At 40.8% G+C, this 27,528-nt stretch overlaps 1 protein-coding gene across 1 annotated transcript in view; it reads left to right on the plus strand.

Moving 5' to 3' along the window:
- The window catches only part of THEMIS (thymocyte selection associated), a 77,317-nt gene that overhangs the window by 27,878 nt on the left and 21,911 nt on the right, over positions 1 to 27,528 (plus strand). Inside the window, exon 5 of the mRNA XM_035899845.1 lies at positions 1 to 848. Coding sequence (XP_035755738.1) covers positions 1 to 848 — 848 coding nt within the window. The remainder of the gene's footprint in view (positions 849 to 27,528) is intronic.

A 27,528-nucleotide genomic window follows, 5' to 3' on the forward strand; every position in this document is an offset into this window, starting at 1 on the left:
CAGGGAAAGAGATCATCATCTACAAAAAGTACCAGGCAACAAGAGTCCTAGCCTCTGAGATCAGAAGTGATTCCCCCAAAAGACATTTTTTAATCCCTATGAGCTACAAAGGAAAGTTCAAGAGAAGACCTCGGGAGTTTCCAACTGCCTACGACTTAGAAATAGCAAGAAGTGAAAAGGAACAGCTTCATGTTGTAGCAACTAAAGCCTTTGATTCCCCTCATAAAGAGCTTTTTTCTGTTTCTGTTGGAGACCAGTTTCTAGTTCAGCAATGCCAAACTAGTGAAGTTCTGTATGAAGGAAGAAAGAAAGTCATAGACGTTTTAGCTTGTGAACAAATACTAAGTGATGCATATAAGAAAGTTCTCCTCCCTATGTACATGGAAGGTGGCTTTGTGGAAGTGATTCATGACAAGAAACAATACCAGCTTTCTGAGATTTGCAAAGAATTTCGTTTACCTTTTAATGTCAAAGTGTCTGTGAGGGACCTTTCCATTGAGGAAGATGTCTTGGCTGCCGTGCCCGGTCTGCAGTTTGAAGAAGAAATCACAGACTCTTATTTGCTGATTAGTAGCACCAGTGGTCCAGTGGAAAGCTGGGAGATTCCTGTATATCGCTTAAACATGTCAGTCCATTTGCTCAGCAGAGATGTCCAGACAGTTGTACCTCCTGCGACTAAGACAACAGTGGAAGAGATCAGCGAAGAGCAGTACTATATGGTGCGAAGATATGAAAACCAAACCCTTCATCCACCACCCAGGCCTCCCAAAAAACCAACAACACTTGCACCAAAACCTGATTTTGCAGGACCTAAGCAAGGTGTGTCTGATGTGCTACAGGCTCCAAAGGTAAGGTATCACACCTTGTCTTTGAATCTCTTACAATCGTAGGTCATGTTCTGTCAGTTTACAGTCTCCATTGCGCTGGTGTATCCTTACGGCATGTACACAGATGGCTCTCAGTTCCCTGTAATAGGTAAATTAGCCGTTATAGACACCAATGGCTAAAATCTCCAGTGTGTGTTAACTGATCCATGAAAAACAACAGAACCATGCCGACTCACAGCAGAAAGCTCAGCCGTATAATTTTGCATGGATAATCCTTTACTGCACCAATGCAAAAGTGAAGGGAGAGACCTGAAGTGGCTGTATTTAAATCTTTATTAAGGGGAAGCATATGTTTTCATGATGTAAAGATAATTTTGCTCAGCTGGAAACGGCAGAATTAGATTCACAGCAAGTTAAGTTGTGCAGATATTTTTGACTGCATGGTTTTGCACTTACCCAAGTGGCAAATAGGTTTGGAATAAAAAGGGCAGCCGTTTTACAATAGCTCTTGATGTTAAGAAAGAAGTGCCCCTTCTAGGACAATTTTCTTCATGGTTAACCTAAGGGATGCATTTGTTCATTAATTTCTGCGTTGGGTCTGCCTGAGTTGGAGTTAATTTTCTTAACAGCAGCCTGTAAGATATTGTGACTAAACCAGTGCTGATAACAAGCCAGTGGTTTGGTTATTGCAGACCAGTGCACCCACAGTGTCAAGGCCTTCTCTTTTTCCCAGGCTGCCCCCCCCAGCAAGTAGGCTGGGGGTGGGCAAGGAGCTGGGAGGGGGACGCAGCCAGGAGAGCTGATCCCAGCTGATGAAAGGGATAGTCCATGACATATAATGCCATGCTCAGCAATAAAAACTGAGGGGGTAGTTGGTCTGGGAAGGTAGCCATAGCCCAGAGACTGACTGGACATCATTCTTCTTGTGGGAGGTGGTGAGTGACTGCCTTTGCATCACTGGGTTTTTTTTTTTTTCTCTTTCTTTACTCCCTGAACTGTCTTTATCTCAACCCATGAGTTTTCTTGCTTTCACTCTTACTATTCTCTCCCCTGATGAGATCATCATCCTGATGTTGGGGGGGAGTGAGTGAGCAGCTGGGTGGGTGCTTAGCTGCTGGCTGGAGTCAACCCGCCATAATTTTCTTGTATATATTGAAAGAATCAAAGAAAGGCACCTTGATTGACTTTAACAAGAGAGACCATCCAGGAGTTATTTAACTTAGGTTGCAGTTGCTCACATGTGCAAATACAAATTCCCCACAGGAGAAGAAGGAAAAAAATCGGAAATACTTTCAGGCCTCTGCATTGTGGTTGTGCTGCACTTTAAATGCAATGTAACATGGGGGGTTCAGGGAGAGTTATTTTTTTGTGTTGCTATCAAATTAAGGTCCAGTTGTAGCCACCCTGGAAGAGGAACCATTGTGAGTACCTCTCCTTGCCTGCTGGAGATGTTCCTCCCCTCAGCGCCAATTCTGAGACCACGTGCAGGTCCACAGCTCCACACAGGTCCTGGGAGGTGGTTACAACAGACCATAGGAAGAGTGAATGGGCAAGGCAAGTCCCTCAGATTAGGGTAATAGAGCAAAAAGCTGTGTCATTTTCTTCTGCCTTTACTTGTAGTATGGAAACTTCTTTTCTGCTGCTTTGTACAGTGACCCTGGCAGCAGCTTAAATAAACCACCCTGTTAGGCTAGGGAGGATACATGACAAACTGCTCTCTGGAGCTAACAGGCAAACCATCAGCCTGGTACTGGCCTGGGGTACAGAACTGGGGAAGAATTCCCTAAAGCTGTGTTTCTGGTAGACCTGTACCCTTGTCAGGAGGACTCAGACCTCCTGCAGTTACTGATGGCTGTGTCTGGAGAGCAACAGTTAGATGCTGACTCTTGATTAGACTTGTGCAGAAGATAATATTTTCCTGAAGTGAGGACAGAGCAATAAGTGCTGGAGAGGGATGAGCATTCCAAAGAAATGCATTTAAGCAGACTGTTCTAGAGGACATTTTTTGTCACATGCTTGTTATAAATAAATAATAAACTGCAGCCAGAATGCTTAGAGTTATGCAGATTCATAAATCTCCTTCTCTGGAAAGGTGAAACAAGTAGAGATCCCTTATTCATAAGATTAAACATCCTGAGCTGTAACATAATAGGTTTAAAGTCGCACAGAATGCATTATCTTTTCTATCTGGAGCACTGCGAATCCTCGGAGAGGACGCGGATTGTAGCAGATAGACTCTACCTCGGCCTCTCTGCCAGCGATGAGAATAGGGGGGACTGCATTTTCTTCTACATGTATCAGTGGTGTCTGAGGGTTCAGAAAGTTGGAGATTGTGCCAAACTGATAAATGCCCCTCTTTGCATATTTTATGACTCTGCATAGCCTTATTTGCATAAGTAACAGACAAACGTCCTAATGAGCTGAACTTAAGCCTGACAAGGTGGCAGCCTAGAATAAGCTTTATTGCTGCATGAATTGCCATGCTCCTCCTGCAGGCAGCTCCCCGCCTGGCTGCTTGCTGGAGGGTGGTGAATGGCTTCCCTGCCCACCAGCTGGGAAGCTCTGCTTGGCTTGGTGCTCCAGGATTAATGCTGCTGCTGCCGCATGAGTCCACAGAAGACTAGGATCCGGCTGTTTTATGCCAATACCGGCGGATGCTCTGCAAGGGTGGGTCACCTCTAGCTACGGCTTGTGCTTTCATCGCCTCTTAGCTCCCAGCAAGGCTGCGAGGGCAGAGGGGCTCCAGACGTCTCTGCCTGCTGTACCCTGACCTTGGTAAGGGAATACTAGGGCCAGGAGCAGGACTAGACAGTGTATATTTCACTGTACTTTTGGTCATGTTAGCCGCAGAATTGTATGAGATCAGGAGCCAGTATGGACTGGAACCTCCGATGGGTGCAAGAACTGCCTCTGCTTGCGTGCAAGGTACAATTCTGCAGACACATGGATGTTTGCACAGTTCAGCAAAGTCCAGAGACACCAGATGAATTCTCAATTGCAATATAGCTGTGTTAACCAAGCACTCTGCCCAGTCTCTTCACAGGGCTAATTAAGTTGGCTTGGCTCCTGCTGACACAGCTTTCACTTCCAGAGCCCGGGGATCTCCCCTCTCCCCTCCATGGTACAGTGCAGAATTTCCCTTTCCCTCTCATCTGATCATTTTGTTTGGGTAAGAAACATTCAGACCACATATGTTTGCAATTTTGTATTATTTGCTAATTGAATAAACAAAGACAAATCCCAAGAAAATATATGCAAACTAAACAAATGAAAGAAAGAAGCATGTATCAAATGATGAAATTAATCTGGTATTTAGGATATCAGGTATCTACCTAACATCAATATTAAACAGCAGATATCTGTCTATTAACCAATATCATCCCCACCCACAAGCCAGCTGAGGATAATGATGACAAAATGATTGTACCCTTTGTCTAATGGTAAAATGTAGGATACAGCCAGCCACATCCACATTTTCCTCACTGGAATCATTGGAATAAAGTCCTCAGTGAGCTCGAACTGCCATGTTGAATTGAATAGCTTAAGCCATTCAGTTTCTGATTTGTGAGCTTAGCTACAAAAGGAGAATGACCTAATAAAACCCTAGAAGTTAATGCTACTGATCTGAGAATGGAGCACCTCTCTCTCTTGCCAAGTTGTTCCTGGAGAGAAGTTCCCATGGAAGGAACCAGTCAAGACCTCGCCTTCTTGAAATGAATTTTAAACGAATGAGACAAATATGCCTTGTTCTTTCTACAGTTAGTACCACCACGGTGAACATAACAAACCAAGTTCTCACTTAGTAACCCCAGAATAAGGTTTCAGGCGGGACTCTGAACAAAAGAGGCTTGGGAATCGTTTCCCAAAATTTCCTTAGGCTTTTTACCTGCTACCTACCATTTCCTTCCCTTCAAGGGGATTCACGCAGCAAACTTTTCTAGCTTTCTTTTTGCCTATCAGTTCAAGCAGTAAATATCCTGTAGATTGAAGAAAGTGTTAATATATGTCCCTCAATGGCTGTGTTTTCAATTGACACAATCAAAGAAGAGCCCATGCTAGGTATTGCTAAGTGCATGTTAATACTGGGGGAACCTTATAATCAAGGCACGGAAGGCCACAGTTTAGTCATGATAATCCTAATACCCCGAGGTACTGCTTAAGGAATTAAAAAAGGCAGTATTTGGCTTCTGATAAACAATAAGAGAAATTAGCTCCATCCAATGCTATTTTCAGTGGTCTGCTTAGGCATGTATCTAGCCTAAGCAACAGTAGAATCAGTAAAATACTCACCAGCTTCAAGTTGGGATTTCTGCTAAATACCTTCGTGAATGTGAAACTGGAAAAGTCAGTCACAGGCAGTAATCTGCTCACTTCTGGCAAGAAAGCTGAGAGAATTCCGACTGGGGAAACTGGAATTTAATAAAATAGTAAGTATCAGGGCATGATAGTTAATCGTCATTCTGCGCTAAGGTCCATTATCCTTCAAAAAGTCATTACAGTGTTATGATATCAGGAACTTTCTTGCTTTCTTGCTTTTTATTTCAAAATTAAAATGAAAGAAAAATTATCACTTCCATCTGCCTTTGCAGTTCTACAAACTGAACTATCGAAATCTGCCATTAACATGTTTATCGCATCTGTCTTCACAGCAAAATGAAGACTTATCTGGAATTAAATTGATAAGACATAAGCTGAATTTTTCAGCAAATGAGTTTTCCTGCAGCGCCTCCTTTCCTTCCACCTAACTGTTTTTCTGCTTCTAGAGCATTTTTCATGGTTTTAGGGCCTTTATAGAGTAGATTTAACACAAATATTTCTGCTGTATAGCAGGAAACTAACCTTCCTAAACAAATACGTATGAGAAAATGCATGCAGGACAGCCAGCAAGGAATAGGTGGGAACCAACTTCAGGAATTAATAATCCTTTGGCACTGTAAATGAGGAAGGAAAGTGTAGTTCATTAGCAGATGCAAAATTGTGCATGTGCAAATGTAAGAAAGAGGGTTGCTCTCTGGCAGGTGCATCATTGTGGCTGCCGAGGCCGTGGCCGTGCTTTCTCTTCCTTTCTTTTTCTCTGTCCCCATTGAAGAGGAGGTTTCTCCTCCCTTGGAGTCTCACCTTCCACCCCTCTCTCCCCCTCCATCTCCATGTCGTATGTACTCCCTGCCACTTTCCAATAGCTTTGTAAGTCCCTAATAAAGTGCATGGGAAGGCTGGAAGCACAGCCCTTACAGCTTAATGACCACCCCATTTTGTCATTGTGGCCAAGTTCCTGAAGTCTCTTAAAATCCTGTCCCCACCGCAGCCTCGCCCAGTGAGTCAGGCCACAAATCCCTCCAACACCTTGCACTGCAGCTTCTTGCTCATTCGAGCACCACATCCACACCATGCCACAAGGTTTGTTTCCTCCTAACACCCATCCTCTGCCACATGTCCTGATTTCGCCCAGACCCACAGGTCTTGGGTCCCCCGGCATTGCACTCGTCATGTGCCCTTCAGCCCCCCCAACTTACATGATCTTGGTTTCCCAGTCCTCACTCCTGCTTTCAGACAGGCTTGTCTTTTCCTCTTCCTTGTTTCTTCCCAACACATCTCCCCCGCTTGCTCTTCTCTCATGCAGTGAGCTGAAACCAAGGCCACAGGTGTCACTGGGCAGGAACTGCAGGGACACCCCAAGTCGTACATGGGTTTTTGTTGTCTTCTTCAGCAACACCTGTTCCAGAGTCTTCAGCTAGGTTTTTAGGAACAAAACTGGAGCAGGCTATAGGTGCTGACAAGTGTCAAGCCATTTAATTCTCTCATAGGTTGGACAGTCCACGCTGAAGGACTTTGTGTTGGTATGCTGTTGCAGAGATCCTAATAGCTATGCCCATACCTGGGGACCCATGACCGTTTTCTGGGAACCCTATATGCATCCTGATACCATGCTGGGCTGAAGCCTGCATGTGTGCCATCCCACCTCATGTCTTGGGGTTTTCTTCAAAAGAAACTATGCAATACTGGCTGGAGAAGCAGTCTAATCTGAATGATGGGAGACCAGGACTGCTGATGACCCTATGGACTCTGTCTACAACCAACAGGAAGGAGTTAGAGGAGCAGAAAACCCTGAAGTCCCTACTAGACTGGAGTTTTCCTGATATTCTCAGTATGGAGAGCTGGCATTAAGACCTCTTTCTCTTTTAAACAGTACTGAAAGCTTAAAATTTCCACAGAGAAGCATCAAGTCTTTAGTAGGCACTTACTCTGGATTGATGTTACTCTCAAAACCAAAATACAAAGGGGAAGATAGCAATGTGCCTGCTAGAAGGACAGGCGGTAGATAATTGCCTGAAAAACCAGTAGAGCAATCTGAGGTGTAAGTCTCATTGCTGAAAGCTATTACTGCTGCAGGAAATGCTGATAGAGTACACGAAATTAAGGAAGATACAGATGAACATTTGGATATGCTGACTGATGAAAATGCCAACTGGTTAAAAGCAAATTGCTTAATTTAGAGCTAGAAATGAATTACTTGGAGAACAAAGAGAAAAGAAATATCAAAATAAAAAGGATGCCCAGAAGAAATAAAAAAAAATAGACCACATGAAAATATGGAACCCTTGATAAGAAGAAGAAAAATCCTGCACGGAGTGTTTGAGCCAACAGCCATTGATGTCAGTTAGGGGAGAATTGGCTGGCACAGTTTTTTCTCTCTTGCAGGAAGTACATAACATAACAAAACCACATAATTATGTATAATTATGAAGCAGGACAAACAAGTTTTTTAAAAAATCCAATATTCTAGGAAGTACTGCAGCAGAATAACTCTCCAAAAATACATATTGAGGGGGGGATCTGAAATGTTTTTTTTTCAGCTGGGGTTCCAAGCAGCCTGACTTCCCACAACACTGTTCTCCAGGCTGCATTCTATCATTTGCCCTTCTCCTCACAGCAAGAAGGTTGGAAAATTAAGTTCATGGATAGCTGGCTACTGAAGTGCTACCTATTATGGCCTGTATTTTGGTCTGCTTGGAAGTCACCAAAGAGTTTTCCAGTTTAAACTGGCCAGAAATAATCTACACCACAATGAATTTCCACAATTCCTGTACCCCTGCGATGCCTGCCTGGAGCTCCAGAGGCCCTGCAGAGCCAGCTGCTGGAACATCCCTGCTTAAACGCCTTTAGGGATTCTTCAGGGCTCTGAAGGCCAACTGGCATGAAGTGGCTGATGCCTCTGCTAGTAACTCCTTTGGTCTTCAAATTTGTGGGGCTGCTTGCAAACTGCATACTGGGAGTGGGCCTTGGGGTGCTCTAACCCCCAGATCACACCCAGGAACTGTTTGGGAAAGCGGTAGTTGGCACAGGTTAAAACTGCGCCCAAGGATGTTTACAGGCACTGTTTAATCAACTAGTGTTGACATAGCTTCTGCTAAAAAAGAAAAAAAAGAAAAGAAGGATGGTCATCAGCGTCACTAAAGTGTTGTATGCCGTCAGTGTAAAAGAAAGCGCTGACATTTCCCATTTACATTATGCCTGCCTTCATGAAATTCAAGCTTTTGCAGTACTGTCAGAGCTGGGCATCCCAGAACTGAAAGCATCCCAGAAGGCTGGGATTATGCTTTGAAATATATTGCCCCATGAAATGAAATGAGAAAGTTGCTGTCAGTGTGACAGCAGGGTCAAATCCCAAAGGACCTGTAGGCATGACTCACATTTTCCAGAGAGTCCTTGCAGTGAGGAATTGAGTGATTATCAGGAAACAGAGTGCTATGGAGAAACTCATCAAATCCATTAAAATTTGTAAAGAGAGTCCGAGTCCTGGGCTTTTCCTTTCCACTTTTTGAATGTGTTAGTCCATAGACATGACATAAAAAGCATGGTGATAATAAAATGAATAGTGAGGTTTATCAATTATTATATGAAGGAGCTTTCAAAGGCTAACAAACAATGTGTTTAACATCTGTACTGAGAAAATTAATTTCCCTTCTTTATGGAGAGGCATATAATTTACACTGAACTTTGTCAAGGTATTTAACAGCATTATGTTCTTGTTCTACCTCAGGACATGAAATGATTTTAATAGTAAGTATTTTAAATGGCAGTATGTTGTGATGCTGTGGTTCAGGTTTTCCTTCCACGGGTTTCTTTTTCTCTTTTCTTTCTTTAATAGAAAGTAATGAGGGGTTTGAGGAGGCACATTCTGTTGTGATTTCCGTGGTGCCACTGAAAGATCAGGATCTCAAGCTTGCAATGCCTGTAGGCAGTGACTTGTATCAATGGTCCACAAGAATGATGGAGTCCAGTAGAGTGTCACTTGATAGGAGTTACTGGCAAAAAAAAGGAAAAGAAAGAAGCCTCTTTGCAAGTTTGTGGCATGCCGTGTACTGCCCTGATGGACAACATGGTGGCTCAAGACTGCTTAGACTCTGCAGTAAATTGGACTTTAGATTAACTAGAATTGAAATTTGATTAATAAAACAGGTTAAATCTACTCCCAATGCATCACTTTTTAAAAAACTTTAAATGTAGCAGTCTTTGAAAAAGTAAATAATATTTTATGTGTGAAATGAAGAAACTGTATCTGGAAGCTACTTTTACCAATCCATCTGTTTTACATAAGTGGAATATGCACGTTCTGCAGTATTAATGAGGAAAAGAGTGGCTGAGTTTGCTTGTGAATTGCTCTCATTTGAAGGGAGCTGTGCCAAGCAATTGAACAGCTCTACAAGAAAATTCTGGCCATGCGAGGAGTGGGGTTTGCAGGAGCTCAGTAGGTCTGGTTTACATTCCCACTTCTGTCACATGCTGCTTCAGTGACACCAGACAAATCACATAAATATCGTTGCCTCAAGATACATGAAGAAACTGTCGTGTGTGAAGAGAGAGTGTGGATTTACAGCTCATTAGTTACTTTATATGGATGCTTAAATCTCAGGTAAACGCAAGATACATTGCCTTGCTTTCAGTAAGGGTCAGAACTACCTCACATTTGCTCCGGAGCAATAACCACACAGACAGTTGCCATGGAGTGGTTAATGAGCTGTAAATCCATGCTCATTTACTTGGTGGCAACTTGTTCATGTAGCTGTCTCTTCTGTCTATGAAATGGGACACAATGCTTCATATTCCCATCTTGGATATTTATAGAGACAGGCATAATTTTTGCATGCATGCAGCATTTTATGCAGTGGCTACCACAATAAGAACAACAGTAACAATGAAAAATAACAACAATGAAATTCCTGGACCCTAGTATATTTTAACCTTGCTTAAAAATTTTCAACTGAACATTAATTTACAGAAGAGATGCAAAGAGCAGGTGACTCTCGTGTAGGACAGCTGGTTTCTCAAGCATGGATATCTGAAAGAGGAAGAAACAAGAAAGAAGAGAGGTGTGAACTTGTCCCATTACTATTGCAAGGTGTTAACCTTGAGGCTCACTAACACATTTGTAATCTTGGTCTTTTGTTAACCACGTCATAGTTTATTCTTATAGTGGACATCGGCCTTTGTGCTTGCTTTCTGCATCTGCTGTGGTATATCCAGTGTCTTAAGCCTTGTCTTTGACTGGCAGCTTACAGAAGGTAGCCGTTAGTTTCAAGACATGAAGGGTTATGGATGGAAACTCAGACGCTTCTCAGAATGCCTCCATAAATTTCCCCAGTTTGTGGGACTTTGACAGATGATAACATTAAACTAAAAGTTGCATGTTAAACGTTAGTTTGTGCAAGCATGCAAAGTGTCAGCAAGGGGAAAAAATGAGAAAAGAAACTGCTACAGTATGGGTTATGCTTTTTTTTTTTTATTGATAGAACATATTTGGATAAAAAGTAGTGGGATGTAACTGATGATGTATAAATGAATGCTGGACTGAAAGGCCATTTTTCGAAGTCAACCCTAGCACACAGCTTTCATAGCCAAATCATTTATACTACTTGCAGTGATGGAACAGCACCACCATGGGATGGAAGAGTGGATTAAGGAGGTAGGCTGGGAAAGTCAAATTGAGAACTAGTGAAAGAGAAAAATGGGATATCCAGTTATCTTCTATCAAACTGTGAAATGGGAAGGGAAGGCAGAATTTATGTAGGACGGAGGGAATTGATTTTTTGTTATAAAAAGGCTTTTTTGAAGGGGAGGATTTTTCTTTCTAAATACGTTCCTTTCCCCTTGTGAATATCCTAATTCATAACTATTCTGCCCTTGTTGACTCTCACATAAAAATGAGTAGTAGTGTACTGTAAAAGAAATCTGCTCTGCTTGAACCACACACAATGATTTTAAAATGCGTACATACACGGTGGTTAACATGAATTATCTGCCATTTATCTGCTGCTTTGCACCTCGCTGAACAGAGACTGACTATAGGGGTCTTGGTTTGCCTCCTACTTATACTCCATACTGTCAATGTCTGACGATGTGGACACCCAGACTACAAACCTCCTACACTACTGGTATTGCCTCTCTGTTCTCATGGTTCAAGCAATAAGAATATGAATGCAAAATATGGAACCTAAGAGGAAAACAGAAACTTCATGCTTAAACAGCAGGCTTAGATTTTGCATAAGGCTTTTCATTCGTTTGCATCTTCAGAAAACACAGAGATAAAATCTCATGAAATATTGAAACCACTTCTTCCCCATGTGAACATCTGAATGTGAGAGATCTCCCTCTACCCTCCAAAATGGAAAGTAAACTTTCTTATTAATGTTATGAGCTATTGAATAATAGTATGCCAGCGGTCTGATGCTGCTATTGTTGAACCTAAATGAAAAAACTTATTAATCATGGTTTTGACAGCTCATTCAGTTATAATAATGTTTCCTGTCAATCCAAGCTCTCATTATAATTGGATCTTACTTAGAAAGGAAGATGCTCCATTGACTGCTCAGATGGAGGAAAATGCAGGTTTAAAAATGAAAATATCAGCCTGAATTCTGTTTCCAGGGAGCCTTCTTATGCATGTACAAGTTGGATAACACTTTAATCCTTGCTGTGTGTCACATTTGGACGTTGCTATAATAAGATTCTCTCACTGACTCAACACCAGCTCTGGAGTCATGACAGTGAAAGTGAAAGCAGGAAGAGTAAATGAAACTTCTTCTCGGGGGTGCTGGTATATCATCACTACAACCTAGTTGCAAAGAATTAACTGAAATAGGTGGCTTTCCTACATAAAGAAGTGTGCTAGGCTGTGAATTTACAGTTAATTTGGTTTTGTGCATGGCCCCTTTTGTGGTCACTCAGTATGCAGAAAGTATTAGCGATTTCACATGGCATTGAGAGAGGATTAAGTTGCTTCAAACCAAGGCAATTTAGAGTGCTGTAGGAGTGTTTACAAAAAGAGTTAGTGGCAAGGAACTGTAAATTCATACCCTAACTTACTGTGCACTGTCTTTATAAACAAGCCCCAAGACAGGACAAGCAGCTGAGAAGGTTATAAAGGTAGATGAATATTCAGACTGAGACTGAAAGCACTTGGAAAACCATCTCAAATAAATCTATTTAGAAGAGTCTTTGTGGGTAAAATCTATAAATTGCATATTGAAGGCCCTGGTTCCATGGGTGTAAAGGGGGAGGTGGTGCATTTCCATGCAGCCACAGTTCAGTAAGGCCACAGAAGCCACAGGGTAAGTATAACTTAGACTCAACTTAAAAAATAAAGGTTTTACAGAAAGCACTTATCTAGGGCAGTTGAAATGATAATTCCCAGAAAGTGTTCTTGTTCACTGGTGAAACAATGTGGTTACAATAAATGGGAACTTAAAGTAGCTTTCTAATGAGTAGTATAATGCCAGCAAACATACAGACACCAAATTGTTTGCACTGCCTTGCAGGACAGGTAGCAAATAATCTGGTAACACCAGGGCTATGTACAGATCAGAAAATGGTTAGGAATTAGGAAAGAAACTTGTCTTTTATAGATGTGAATAGTAAGCACTCCCTACAAAAAATCATAGGGAGACCTGAAGAGGAAACTTTTGGTGCAGCTTGTTGAGGAAAAGAGAAGTTGGAAAAAATCACCAACCTGCTCTGACAGAAAATAAAGAGAGACAAAGTTGACAATGGGAAGCTGTTGAAGATGGTGTAAAGACTATAACAAGTCCTTTTGCAGCTCTCATTTTGGGCATGCATGTGCCTGACTGATTAGCTGATGGGCAAGCAAATTTATGTCGCCTTCAAGGAGCCCCGGCCCACCTTCAAAATACACAGTTTAGGGTCACCAGCATGCTGGGATATCAGGGCCATTTGAGTATTTGTAGCAATGGCAGTGAACGCTTTGTTATTATGTCCCAAGAGCTTTTTATTCATGACATGACCTACATGTGTAGTGGGGCTAGAAGACAAGTAGTCCTAACTGCAACAAAGCCAGTCTTCCTCAATATACTTGTTGAGAAAGGTCTTCCTGAGAAACCAGATGATAAGAAGTAGTGTTCTGATGCAGAATTAGAATGATTTTGTGATAAACTAAATGTTCAATAATGCTGTTTACATTAGTAGGCTTTGCAAGTGAAAAAGAAATCATAAAATTAATTTAATTATTTAATTCTCAGTTTTCAGCCAAAACCTAGCCAAATTTAGGAATATCTGGTATTTTGTGAATTAATAGGCCATTCTTGGAGCTTCATGTGTGGCAATAGATGAGGTATCTATTTCTCAGAGTACACATGAACTGTACCTTGTAAGGCTTGTGTAAGTTTAATTTAATGGATTTCTTTGCATGAGTCTAAGGGCTTACTGTTTGTATGCTTGATCCTACGGCTGATATACATGCTGGGAAGAAGAGAGTAAGCAATCTTTTCTCCCTCAGTGGCTCAACAAGATGAGGCACAGAAGGGAGAATAGGCTGCAACCCATATCAGAATTTAGTAGCCGTACTGAGGCAATATGCTTTCTTCTATTATTTGTTTTCAATCATCGCAGCTCAGCGCTGCCTTTTACTCTGCTTTGTGCCAAGCAGAGACAACTTAGTCTTCACTGAGATTTCAGTGCCTGACACAAGGCTAAGAGTGAAAGTGTCACAAGTGTGAGCAGGAACAAAATTCCAAGAGAAAGTGGAAAGCGCTTGTTTTGTTTTTGTTGTTGTGCATTCATTTTTGAAGTTTTATGCATGAGTAGCTGACTGATTTCTCATCTCTGAATGAATAAATAAAAGTCAAGATTTGTTTCAGGTGAAGAGTTGATATCAAAGGGGATTTCTTGTGTCATTAAAGTGCAAAGATTATCCAGTCATAGACCAGAAGTCATCATATACCTCTACTACCACTCACATAGTGTAAATTTGCGGAGGCTATGCAATGGTTTGTTTGTAAAGTGCCTATTAGCATAAAAAACCCATAAAATCTGCCATGGAACTATGTAATTTATATGGAGGACTAATATTTCAAACAACACTTTTCACAATATAGAACTTGATCAGCAGCTGTTGAACTCATAAAATTAATATTTATATTCACGGGATATCTGTGAAAAGGTCAAGTAGGAGACATTTTAATCCATGTTTTCAATTTGTGGCTATATGTTTAGAGTAATAAATCATAGCGGCTTGCAAAAATAACAATAGCAAAAATAATATATGACCCTAAAATGTCTATGGACTGTAGATTAAACTAATTTGTTTTTCCTAAGCACCTAAACATATTTTCTTTATTTGTTGGTTGTGATCTCTTATGTGATTACAAAAAGAGATTTAATAACTAATGACATAAAAAATTATGCTAACAATTTCAAATTAATGGGAAGTTCCAGCTTATTTCAAAAGACACATTGCTGAGCACTGCCATCGTATTTTTCATAAATTTTTCAAATGTAAATACATTTTCAAATGTACAAATGTAATTTGTATTTACGGTTTTCAAATGTAAATGTAACTCTTCTCCCTGATTGCAGGTACAGTACAGTTATAATAACACAACAGTCTGCAACACTAATTTGTTGATTTAAAAAATCCTTTACAAATGTTTTGTGTGCTTATACATCCCTAACCAAAATGTCATGCTTGGGTTTCTCTCAACATGTAGTATCGCTCAGATGTAACCACAAAGAAACCTCTGCTCCAATATGAAAATGCCTGCCAGAGCATTTGGTTTTTCTAGCTGATGCTTTTCATTAGGCAGTGCCAAATAGTTTCCTTTCCGAAACCCATACTACAAGCACTCTTTCGACTGTTCTATTGTTTGTCTAGCTGTTCAGCTGTGACCACATTTTGATGCCTATGTTCTGTCTTAGGCTGTCAGTGCTCAGATAGATGGACCTCACGGGACACATGTAGACTTGGTTTAAAGAAATACAGCTCCATTCACTTTAATGGAATTGAAACTTCTGAAAAGTGCAAACTTGGAAAATTTGTTTTGGGAGAGGAAGATGGCACACGTGTTTCTTCAGAGCTGGGCCAGCATGTTGCAGTGACTGATGGGCTGGGACAGCCCAGCTCTAGAGAAAGGCACCTTTGCTTAGGCAACCATGTGTGTGTTATGTCTCTAAGCTCCTGTTACGGCCTGTACCGTCAGTGGCACTTAGAGAGCCAAGTAGACAATTTGTGGTTAGCTGAATCACTTTTTAACTATCCTGGTGAGGTTTCCTGACTGTAGTCAGAGCAAGGACATGTGGAGCATGCAGATGGGTACATGTAGTTATGTACATTTTTGTGCCTTGATGTGGAGCTGAACTCCACCCATGGAGTATTAATTAACCCAAATTCAATGACAGGTATCTCTTTTTCACGATAGAGCTGTGATTAGTGCATTTGTATAGGGAATGGGTCACCACATTATGGCTGCTGGTGCACACATGGCCTGTCAGAAGTTCAAGAGAAACCTTGATGCTGTAGCTGTGTTGACTGGGACACTGCAGGGTTGTGTAGGTACAAGGTCTGAGAGATGAGGTGCAACACTGGTTCAGAAGGAAGTGCTTTGGCAGGGAAGGATGAGGCTTAGGTGTCCCTGTGGCATACAGGATCCTACAACACACCCATCTGTAGAGGAAAAATCACATTCTTGCAGGAATCTTTTCATGCCCAGCCTACAAGCTGCTCTAGTGGTTTGCCTTTTTTGGCTCTCCCAAGTATGTGGTATGTGTCTTAATCTCTCAGCCTTGTTCAGGAGGGTCTGGAAGTTTGTCCACATGCATATGGAAGATGAAGTTCATTCCTGCACAGAAACAGGCATAAGCATAATTTAATTTACAAGCAGATCCTCAAAATAAAGGTTTGACGATCCATGCTTCCCTGTTGTGCACATTTCATTCCTACTGAAGTGAGGAGGTGTTCAGCGAAAACATAGAAGTAAGCATTTAACAGAATTACTTAGTAGGGCTGGGAAAGTCTTGTGTTTCTCAGATTTGTTTTCCTTAAACAAAACTAAATATTGCCATACCAGTTCTCTCTGGACAAAGAGATAAAGTAAGAATTCAACTGTAAGTGAGTCTTCCTGTTTCCACAGCTCTTGCAATGCCAATAATTGAAGGGCAGACTGGATTTTAATATGTCTGACTGATCCTTGTTTCCATCCACCACTTTGTTTTTGTAGTATTTTTTATAACAGGAAGTAGGGGGACAGATCAGAAGGTCCATGCATGTTTCAAAGGCATAGGAAACACTGACCACTCAGAAGTGACAGCTGTGGCTTTCTTTCTTCAAACTCTTATTTAAATTTTTTGCTTAGTGGTTGAATCTTTGTTTGAAGTCTTGAAATTCTTGAAGAGTGTCCTTTGCCCTCTGCAAACATGCACACACACTATAAGTCAGAAAAGATGAAAAGTGTTTATTTTGACAGTCTAAGACTATAGCACGCCCCATGCTTTTCTTACAAGATGAATAATGTGGATTTCTGAAGACTTCATCTTCACTGCTGGTGAAGATGTAAAGTACCGGTTTGAATTAAAACAACCTATTCCAGTAAGTTTTTAATACTCTTTGTTGTGACAACAAAAACTTTAATTACATGAATTTACATTTGAAAAATCCATTTAGATTGGAAGAAATGTGTATGGTTTGTTCTCCTACCATAAATTTTCATTCCTATATACTGACACATTGCACACGTCAATGAGTCTGTTCAGCTTCCATTTCAGGTATAAGGGAGTATCCATGTGCCGTGGTTTTCTGTTCCTCATTGGTACATAAACTGTAAAAATTTGCTAAAATTCTGGGCCACGCTTGTAGGATTGTATAATTGCATAGGTCTTCTCCCTCTCCCTCTCCCTCTCCCTCTCCCCCTTCCTCACTGGATATTGCCAAATGTAGCATGACAGAAGTTCAACAATTTTGAGCTTTCCTCTTCTTTTTTATTATTATCAATTCATTGCATTCATGCTTATTGCAGGAGCATCTCACTGTATTGAACTTCTGTCCTGGATAATTTTCAATGGCAGATAAAAGAAATCTTCCACAGAATAATTTTGTACTGAAATTCTTTTTTTCTTCAATATTTAATAAATGTGTCCCCAGCTACTAATTGCACAGGGTCCATATTTTCATTAACAGGTGCAATAAAGTAAATTTATTTCTCTTTCATGTTACTTTCTGGTCTTTATTTCACTAACATTTCTTTTTCATCTGGAAGATGTATGCGAATAGATTTAATTTATAGAGAACTATGACTTAAAAAACACCACACCATATTGGGAACCCATGCCTAAATCCTAGTAAGTTAGGTTTTTCTATTAATTTTCCTGAGATGGTTATAGCTTACAGACTGAGATACAGACTGGACAAGACTTTTTTTCAAATCTGAGAGGATTATCTGCTGATATACAACCACTAAGAGCATTTTTGTGCACCTATCAATGCAAGCTTGTTCAGTTAAGGAAACGTACCCTCTCTACTGTTTCAAACAGCACTTTTGTGGAGAAGAAACCAAACCCAGGAAAAACATTCTTTGTCATATTAGAATTTGATTCACTTCTGCCTAGTCTAGTAACAAATGCAATATTCATCTGTAAAAATGTTTTTTAGCCACTTAGCCTGTGCCCTACACTTTACAGTAAAAGGGGTGATAAAAAATCCCCGTTTAATAAATTGATCAGTCTGGGAAAACATCACTCTCATTCTACTTGCAGAACATGACTGATGAGTAAAATATTCTTAGTGAAGCATATTTGGTAGTTCAGAGGATGAGGCACTTGCTAATGCCTCTGTTCAGAGCACTACCTAGTCTCTTACTACCGCAAATCTTTTTCTCTTTAAATAACTGCATGTATATTTTTAACATCACATACTTCTTGCTTTTTTGATTTGCTTTATGTGGGCCCATTTGGATATATTCTTTGAGAAGAGAGAACGTATCAGTGGCATTTTTAAATAAATGGAATTAGTTGTGAGAAAATGGGAACCTAGTTGTTGGCTTCCCAACTTCCCCAAGGAACATTTCACAAGTGAACTGTCCTGATGTACGTCAGCAGGTGAAAGTACCATTACCTAATGTCTCCTGAGAAGGAAAAAAAAAAAAGAGATATTGTATCACCTTTGAAGGACCATCAATGTGTCACTGAAATATGAATAGCCCAGTTGTAGTCCCTCTGTTTGAAGGGATCATAACCAGCTGCAATAAAGTACAAATGCTTTGGCTCCAAGGCAATGCTGAATGCAGCCATGTCGTTGAGTCCAGTGATCTTGATGGATAGCGAGTCAGATTCCCTTCTCTAAGAGTTTAGAGGACCAATTCCTTCTGGCTGTAATTTCTACCACTTTAATTTTTTTTTTGGACAAGTCTTTATATTCCATTACAGCAAAAATTAATTTTTTACCACTCTTTTGTGACTGATATATATTCAGGCAGGACATTACCTCCCATGTGCAGATACCGATAGCACATACCAGTGGCGTGAGGAGCGTGCTCATGCCGACTCTACTGCTTGTTACATCTCTTTAAAAGATTTAATTTCTCCACAAAGGGACCTGAAAGCTCAGAATATACACTGGCTCTGACAATAATTAATAGTCAAGGATTTTTTTTTTGCTTTGAATGTGAACATATCTAATTTTATGACCATTTTGCCTGCTGGCATTTGTGGCCTTTAAAAGCCAAAATTTCAGGAGTTTTACACCAGCAGCCTAGAAGCCTTGGTTATAGAATTTCCTTGTTCTACATGGATCATTCCCATGTTTCCTCTTCTTGAGAACCGAAAGGCCTACTCCTTTCACTTTATGAGTCTATATATGGATACTCCAGATCTACAAGTGTTATAAAATCATTGAGTCACTGGAGATGCCCAGAGGATTAATAATTTAAATAAAAACAATCAGGACCGGGTTGGTGTTTTACAGTCAAAAAATGTCTTTTCCCCACACTATACAAATAATTCCTCTAGCATTAGTGGAGCTATGTTAATTTATACCCACAGAGGACTTGGTCTCAGAAGTCTAATTTAGATGACAATACTGAAGTGAGAGGACTTGCCGTTGTTATTTGTATGTAAAGCACCAGGCACTCAAGTAGTGATGTGTCATTAAATTATTTCTAGAAAATAAATTGCCATTTGGAAGGCTTGCTCTTGGGTGAAATTATATCTTTTTTTTATGACTTAAGACAGATGCAATGAGTTAATTTGAACAGCTCCTCTTCACTTCCCTAATTTTCTTCTCTCTCCTATCTCCCCTCTCTCCTCTGCTGAGCATGCCTTCTTCACTACATCTGACTGAAATAAATACATCCTTGGACGGTAGCTCATGTACTTCATTGCAATGTTCCCTCTGTTCTGAAGGGCCTTGGTAAAAAATGAGGCAGCAGGACATAAAAGTGGCCAATGTCAGCTGTAGCTCCTGGGGCAGCTAAAAGTTGGATAAGAAGACTGGTTTAAGCCATCAAAGATCCCTCTTTCTCAGCTGTAAAATTTTTGTTGCACAGCACAGAATTACACCCTAGGGTTTTTGACTGAATAGTGATGGGTTTGACAACAGTCTCACCTGCATGCTGGACATGTAACCATTAATACGGCACTTCATTTCAGAGGAATCATGTAATTAAGACAGCTGATGTGCCTCTACTTTTCAAATCTCATGTTAGTAATTTCATAAAGGCTGTGTTCTGTTTTCAGTGGTCAGCATTAATTGCTGGAGTATTTGCCTTAGTGGTACCTGAGGCATGCTTCCATGTAGCCCTGGTCCAGCTCTGATGCTGCCACTCTTGCACATTAGGCTTTCCTTCTGACAAAATTAATTTGGAGTCAGCAGGACAGCCATGTACATATGTAAATGCTGCTAAACATGAGAGAGGGCTGCCTTGTTTGCAAGCAGTGAAGAAGAGATGATCCTTGCTAAAAGAGCTTGCCATCTGAAAAAAACCAAACCCAAACCTGTATCAAGGTTAAGTTTGATGTTACAGTTGATGCAACTGAAATGGAAAGCCTGTGTGGCCTGTAAAGACATTATGGGCAGTGTGGGAAGCTATGCACTGATCCTATTGCTTACTAGTATTTGATTCTGTGCCTGTCATTTGATTTCGATATTCATCAATGCTTACCTGCCTTACAGCCCAGTGGAATAGAGCGTACTGCGTCCTGCTTTCTATTTTGTGTAAGCCAGGCCCCTGCGGTGTCTCAGGTAACACTGTGAGCCAGTTGGTAATTATTGTCATGGTGACCAGAATATGCGGTGAACCCTCACAAAAGGCAACTCTGTCTTGAGGAATCAGTTTTATGTTTTCTCAGAGGTTTTAATATATTGGGGTTCAGATAAACACACTTCTGCAAGGACACTGTTTTTTGATGATAGGCAAGTGGGTTGCTGGAGGCAGGATTCCTGCAATAGCATGTACAGAGGTGAAAACAGTTTTCTTTATTGGCCGACTATATGTAAATCAACTCAGCTTTGCACCCTTAACCATAGCTTAGTGGAAGTTTCCTGACCTCAGACCTCTCTGCTTCATTTAGGTTTCCAGCATTCTGTATTCAAAATATGTATATTTTATAAATACACAAACATTTGTGTGTGCGTGTGTCTATTTTGTCAAGACAAATGAACTAAGGCAAGCTTGTTTTATTTTTTTATTCACATTTTTCACGTTAATATTTGCTATACAAGAGAACTGTATAAGGGTAATACAAAAAGAGACGAGAACAAAAGACTACTGCTAGCTATAAGGATCCTGGGGAGGTATTTAATACTATTGCAGCTCTCTGTAGCTTCGGTTTCTAGGCAGCTGGAGAGCTTCTCACACCTGGGGACTTGCCTTGGCCAGTCACTGGAAAATAAGAGTGGGATATTTGGATGAAATGAAATTCCATCAGGAAATGGTAAAGGTCCCTTGCACAGATATTTACAGTCACTGTATCACCTACAGGCCCATGTGGAGCGAGGGTCTTGGGGTTTCTGAGCCCTGCGGAAACACGCAGTGAGCGGCAGTCCCAGCAGACATCCTTATGCTCTAAAGAGATGGAGAGTGCATGGCAGAGGGAACAGACAGCAGATGACTTGCCTGCAGTCACTCAGCAGGTTAGTGGCTAGGTTTCTTGGCTAGCAAACCTGTTTTGTCCTGAACTAAATCTCTGGACAGGATTTTTTCTCTGTAGTTTTTGAAATAGCAGTTACAAAGTTTGTCAAACCATCAGCCTACAAACTGCATTCACAAAAATTGTAGTAGCTTGTTGTTCAGGTTGAATTAATGCTGTCCTTGGAAGGAATGTAGGTGTATACACCTACATCAAATCCGAGTGAGAAGTTCTGTCTTAGAATAACCTTGTGAAATACTATTAGGTATTATTTTTGCAAAATGATTGTGAAGTAGTTGGAGATCATCACCAGACAGCTCTTTCTTGAATGCTGCCTGCTTTTGTACTGATAGCAGGAATAAATCTGCCACCTTCCTCTCCTGGAAGCCCCTCCTCTTCCTCTCTTTATGGTAGAAAAATGAAATATAGGCAGGTAAGAAGAAATTCTGAGCAAGTGACTACTGTACTCAGCTGTCCTCTAGAGTAAAATCCTCAAGAGACCCTTTGTGACAACGTGTGTTACAGCTGTTTCCCGGGCCCAGGACATTAAATTCCACCATGGCCATGAGAGAGCTGAAGTGAGAGGACTACCTGAAATGAAGGATTTTGGTGAGGAATGAAAAAAAGGTTTTTTAAAGGGTAATTTTAAAAAGAAATATTTGAGATGGGTAAAAAAGGTGATTTTAACAACGGGTAAAGTCTACCCTCCTGTACTGCTGCTTTAAATCTTTAAATGGCTTTGCAGCCATTGGTAAGGAGCAGCAGTGACAAAGTGTGTGGCTCCATTCCCGCCTCTATGCAATATCTGTTCAAATCTGATCAGGTGTTGAGGAACAGTATTGGGGCATGGCCAGCCTCTTGTTTTTACACCTCTGTAACGCTACCATGTTCCGTAAAGTAACGTCTGCCTACACTGGAAACCCACTACAGACCCTGGTTTCGCTTTGTCTTCCATTTAGGGCTGTGACCTAATAATTACTGAGTGAAAGCAGAAAGATACTGGCTGATTTTATTAAATGCCCATGTGACACATTTCTAACAAATAATAAATAACTAAATAACCTTTTTTCTATAAGAAGAAAAGAGTGACTGATCCTGATGCATTTACTTGAACCTGGGTTCATTTCCCTACTTTTATCACTAGCAAGACAAAAGTAGCCATTGGGAGTAAAAGATGTGCAAGACTCTGGAAGAAAACAGAGTATATTAATGAAATGTACTCAGCAGAGAGCCTATTACAGTATCTGTCCTCTTTCCCATGACACTGCAGAGCAAAAAGTGATTGATAATAACCTTGTAGTTACTGTACAATTTGCCTACAATTTTATAGTTGCAGTCATGGCATTGATCTACAGCTAAATGAGATAATTCCTGTGTGCTATCTTGCCAGTCTGCCAAGAGCACTGTACCGATTGTACCTGTAAAGTCACAAAAAATGAATACCTGCTTGAATCCAGGGCTTAATATAGAAGTTTTAGATAGCTACATTATGAAATTTCTATAACGAATATTTTTAAGTTTGTAAGAGGAATGTGATGAGGACTATTTAAACCTAGAAATTTCTATCAGTAATACTGCTTTTATCAGCAGAGTATTTTAGAAACTCTGCTTTCTTCCTCTCGCTATACGAATGTTGCAAACCATTTTTTCTAAAAAAAAAAAAGGAAACTTAGAGACTGCAGCCTTACTAATATTAAGTTCTAAGACATTAGAAAACATTTATGGAACTTTGACTAAATTAATCTGCAAAACTGGCAGACTACTAAAAATATTGAAATAAACGGGTTTAAAATAGAAGATCTTTTCTTTCTGCTTTTTTTTTTTAATCTCAAACATACGTACGATGGATCAAAATTCAAGCTCTTAGACATTTTACTGGAGAATTCCAGTGAAATCCTACTTTGGACTAGAAACCAGGCAGTTCAGCAAAGACATCCTGAAGCTTTCAAAGATATGTGTAATTTTTTCGCCCAATTTCTTCCTAAATGTCTTCTTTCACCCAAACCCCCAGATGTAAAATGAAACTTTTGGGTCACAAAACCACACAGACCACCTCTTGCAAAGTTTGCTAAAATCGGAGCATGGTGAAACTCACTGGCTTCAAAGAGCTCTACACTGCACGTGTGGCTTCTTGTCTTGTAGACTCCTCCCTGGGTCTAGCGCTCGCTTGCACTGACGCCTCTTTTTGCTATGCCAATGTAAAATGGGGCCTCAAAAGGGAGCCAGTTACTGTCACAGAGGGGTATGTTTCCCTGTTGCTAACAGGCTGGTTATAGAGGTGGCCAAAATGGGCTAGGAGGAGTCAGAAGTTGCTGACCTGATAAATTCTGGCTTGGAAGGAGGCATCAGGGGTATCCTCAGATTGCCTATGACACAGCTTTTTAATTCGCAGCATTTTGTTTCCATGATTTCCATCAAGAATGCAGAATTTGGGACTGTATGTCTTAGGAAATGAGGGGAAGGTTTCTGCTGGCAAGCAGGGTTGTGTCATCCACAAACTGTTGCTACCTCGCAGATGCTCTCTGATGATCCATGTGAAATTAATGAGAGATTTTAGTCCAACTTCAGGTAGATTAGAGAATTTTCTCCCAAAAGCCATTGTCACATGCGGTGTCACCTGCTGTTGATATTGTTAGTTATCCAAGAAGCTGAAATAAGTGTTGGAGGGTGAGGCTAACCTGAGATCTGCATTATTTATATGAGCTTTCAAATGTCACCAGGCACCCAGAAAACATAGACGGATTTGTTAGTTTTGAAGTTTTCTGCATCTAAGTAAATAAAAGACTATTAAACCACAGAAATAATGATAACAAGCTGTACATTCTTCTTTTATTCTTGTGAGCCTTCTCATAAATCCGCAAAGAAGCAAATAAATAAATGATGCCAAGTTATTTTCTCTATTTATTATCTGAATTTTGGTAGCACCCACAATATGTTAAACAGTAACCTCATCCGTGGAAAAATACAGTTCCTTCCCTGAGTACTTTTTGGTTTAAGACATACAGGATTTGTCTATCTGATAGATTATTCGGCTCCATTCTATCATTTCATCAGTGCCAAAAATACGCTTTGCTGTAGAAAACATTGAGTCCAAGGTCCTGATCTTGCCAACTGTTAGGCTTGTACAACACCATGATGAGATTTTCATTTGCCAAATGGGATTGTTCACCGTAGTAAACTTAAGTATGTGTGAACGTGTTGGCAGGGTCAGAGCCTCTAAGGCTCTGCTCCTGTAAACACTTACACATGTGCATAGCTGTACTCACACGAGGATGCACACTGATTTTAATAGAATAATTTTCTCCAGCTGATTAGATCTTTTTCTTGCATTAATCTGTTTCTCAATGGGTCAAGAAGACCACAATAGCCCAAACCAAGCAAATGCTTTTGAGAATTTGTGTTGCTTTCATTAAACTCTCAGCAAGCCGTTTTTCAACCAGCTTGAAACAAACACCGACCACCTCACCTTTCTGCGACTTGGCCAGGGTCATTACAGGTTTGCCATTTTATTTCAGCTCAGCTTCACTTCTGCCACATGTCTCTTTGTTTTGCACGATCTGCAGCCGCCCTGATCTGCCCACAGTAGCTGGCCAAAGGCAGGGCTGGGCGACAGCCCAGTCTCTCCGGTGCTGGAACATTTTTGCATCTGCTCAATGCCGTGTCCCTCTACAGCACCATACTTCCACAATCTTTCTTTTTGGTGAAAGACACCGAAGAGAATAGCTCTGGAGCAAGAAATGTCTTCTCACAGCTGGCTGTGGTGAATCTTTCTTCCCCAAGCGCCGTGTTTCTGGCTGGCTGTGTGGGGCAGTTTCCTGGGGCAGCAGCAACTAACTCCTTCCACTCTAGCCATGAGCCCAGCCTCCTCCTCTCCTCCCTGCCACCATTTTGCAAACCCAACAAAGGAAATGAAGAGAATTTGGAGATCAGCAGTCATTTCAGCTGGAAAAAAAAATTTCTGCTGCTGCCAGCGCTGCCCGTTTGATCAGACATGCTCTCCTTTTTGCTTCTGGAGCTGAAGCACAAGAGCTGAGTTGGTAGAACTGGGACACGGGCCTGCGACGCTGCTCATAAGCTCCCCTGCGAAGTGGGGCATGAAAGCTCTACTAATAATCTGACGTGTGACACATACCATTGAGGGGAGGTCTAGTCTGCATGTTTGAACTACTTGCTCTTGGTAAAAGTGAGAAAGTTGTCTTTTCTTGTGCAGGACTACAAATGTTACCTCTCAAGACTGGCACAAGATTGATGTCATGATTATTTCTTTTAAAACCTTCTGTGAGCTTGCTTGGGGTCATCTCAATTTCCATCTCCTGAGAAGAAAGTATTCACACCAGAAAAAAAGACCTGGCTGACCGTCTGAATGTTGAGCATGAAGCCTCAGGAGAAAGCAGCGTTTTATTTTTAAAGGCTGGCTGCTGAACTGAAAAGCATATGAATGATTGGACCTTCGTTCAAAGACTGAATGAGATCAAATTTTAGGCTGCAGAAATAACACCTTTTCTAAATTCCCAAGGTAGTCCAGTGGACTGAGGCAACCAAAGTGGTCCTATGCTATCAAACTCATGAGAGTTACACAGCTCTTTGTCCTCGGAGCAAACTGAAAAGCGCTTTCTTGTCAATAGTTTGAAACATTGTCGGCCAAGCAGTTATTTATTTGCTCAGATAATCTTCTATCTGGTGTTTATCTGTGGTTGTTGTGGGAAAGCCCTCTGAAGATATATGTGGTTGCCCTGACAGTTCAGAATTTAACATCTGTGTTGACGCCTAAGCACAGGACACAGCAGGACTATCCACACCACCAGCTATTTAATGCATTGATCAGCTGCAACAGTGCTTTAAAACCTGCCAACGTGTATGTCTTCTTGGGCTTTGTAAATGTGGTATGGGAATTATTTACTTCATTAATTTGGTTAGGAAATGCAGACACTTATCATTTAGAATGTCTTCTGCACATAGGGTCTTCCAGAAAAATACTAAACGAATGGTTTAAAAGGCCTGGCTTAGTACATTGAGAGTATATGCAAAGTTCAGACAATATTTCATCAAGTTGGACATATTCTGAACACAAATGAATGTGAACTGAGGAGAAGCAACATCCACTTTCAGGACTGCATAATCATTAGTGTCATCTGCAGAATGGCATAACTAACAACTGAGGTTTTATCGGGTTATCATTAGTTTTAAGACAAATGCATACTTAACATGGCTGAAATTTCATGCTCTCCTTTTGAGCTGCTACACTCAATGAACAGATGTGAGGAAAAAACCTTCAGTGAGATTAATGAAATCCCAATTCTCCTATTTTAACCCAAGCAAGCCAACCATTATTATAGCTGAAGTACTATTCTGTAATGAAGAAATTGTCCCATATCAGAAAGAGACAAGCAGTGAAAGGAGACCTATTTGTCAAGCATGTTCTCTTGAGAATAAAACCTGCCTTAAAGGTCTAAAAATTACCTAAATGTTTAAATACCTCAAAAGATTTTGTCACAGACATTTCTGTGATAAAGCACAGGTGTTGGCTCCTGTAAAAGCAAGATTCTCTTAATTATACTTGCAAAGCATCAATATTTACTTAATGGACTGTTCACATCCAATCTACCATAGCTGTGGTAAGAACATTGTCACTGGCAGGTAGACTGCAAAAAACTGTCTGCTCAAGAGAGGTGACTGGGAACATGACGGCACGTAAAACAGGCAGTGGCAACCAGTTTGCTGAAATCTGTTTGATTTGAACACAGTTTTGTCAGCTTCATCATCAGTGCCAGGGGAGCTCACCAGGCGACAAGGTGGATCCTGATAATGCCATGCACTGAGAACATAAACAAGAGATAGCCCCAGGGACTGAGCATGAAAGAGCCCTTTTGGTCCTTCCTGCAAGCTTGAAGACTGATATTCCCCAAGGACTGTGTGAGAACATTAGCATGATGATCAAATACAGACTTCATATTCACCACGTGATTCACCCAGGCCTTTTGTCTCAACTGGAAGTACTTGCCTGCCCTGTACCATCCAAAATATCAGAGCAATGAAAAAAATTGCTTATACCTTCAAGTCTGTCTTAACTTCCTTGGTGGTCTGTAGGAGATGACCTGCTTCAAATGACCAGTCAGGGGTACCCTCTCATGCCTCACCACTGGGTGTGCTATCTTCAGGCAGGCAGTCTTGAAAAATCAAGTGATCCAGGCTGAAGATTGGCTACAGCTTACAACTCCTCAGAGAGTTTGTTACCTGCTTGCAAAGGATTGTGCCGTTACTGATCCCCTCCAAAATCCTGCAGAGGGAGTTTGAA

Source organism: Egretta garzetta, unplaced genomic scaffold (genome assembly GCF_000687185.1).
Source record: "Egretta garzetta isolate BGI_Z169 unplaced genomic scaffold, ASM68718v1 scaffold397, whole genome shotgun sequence".
Lineage (NCBI taxonomy): Eukaryota > Metazoa > Chordata > Aves > Pelecaniformes > Ardeidae > Egretta > Egretta garzetta.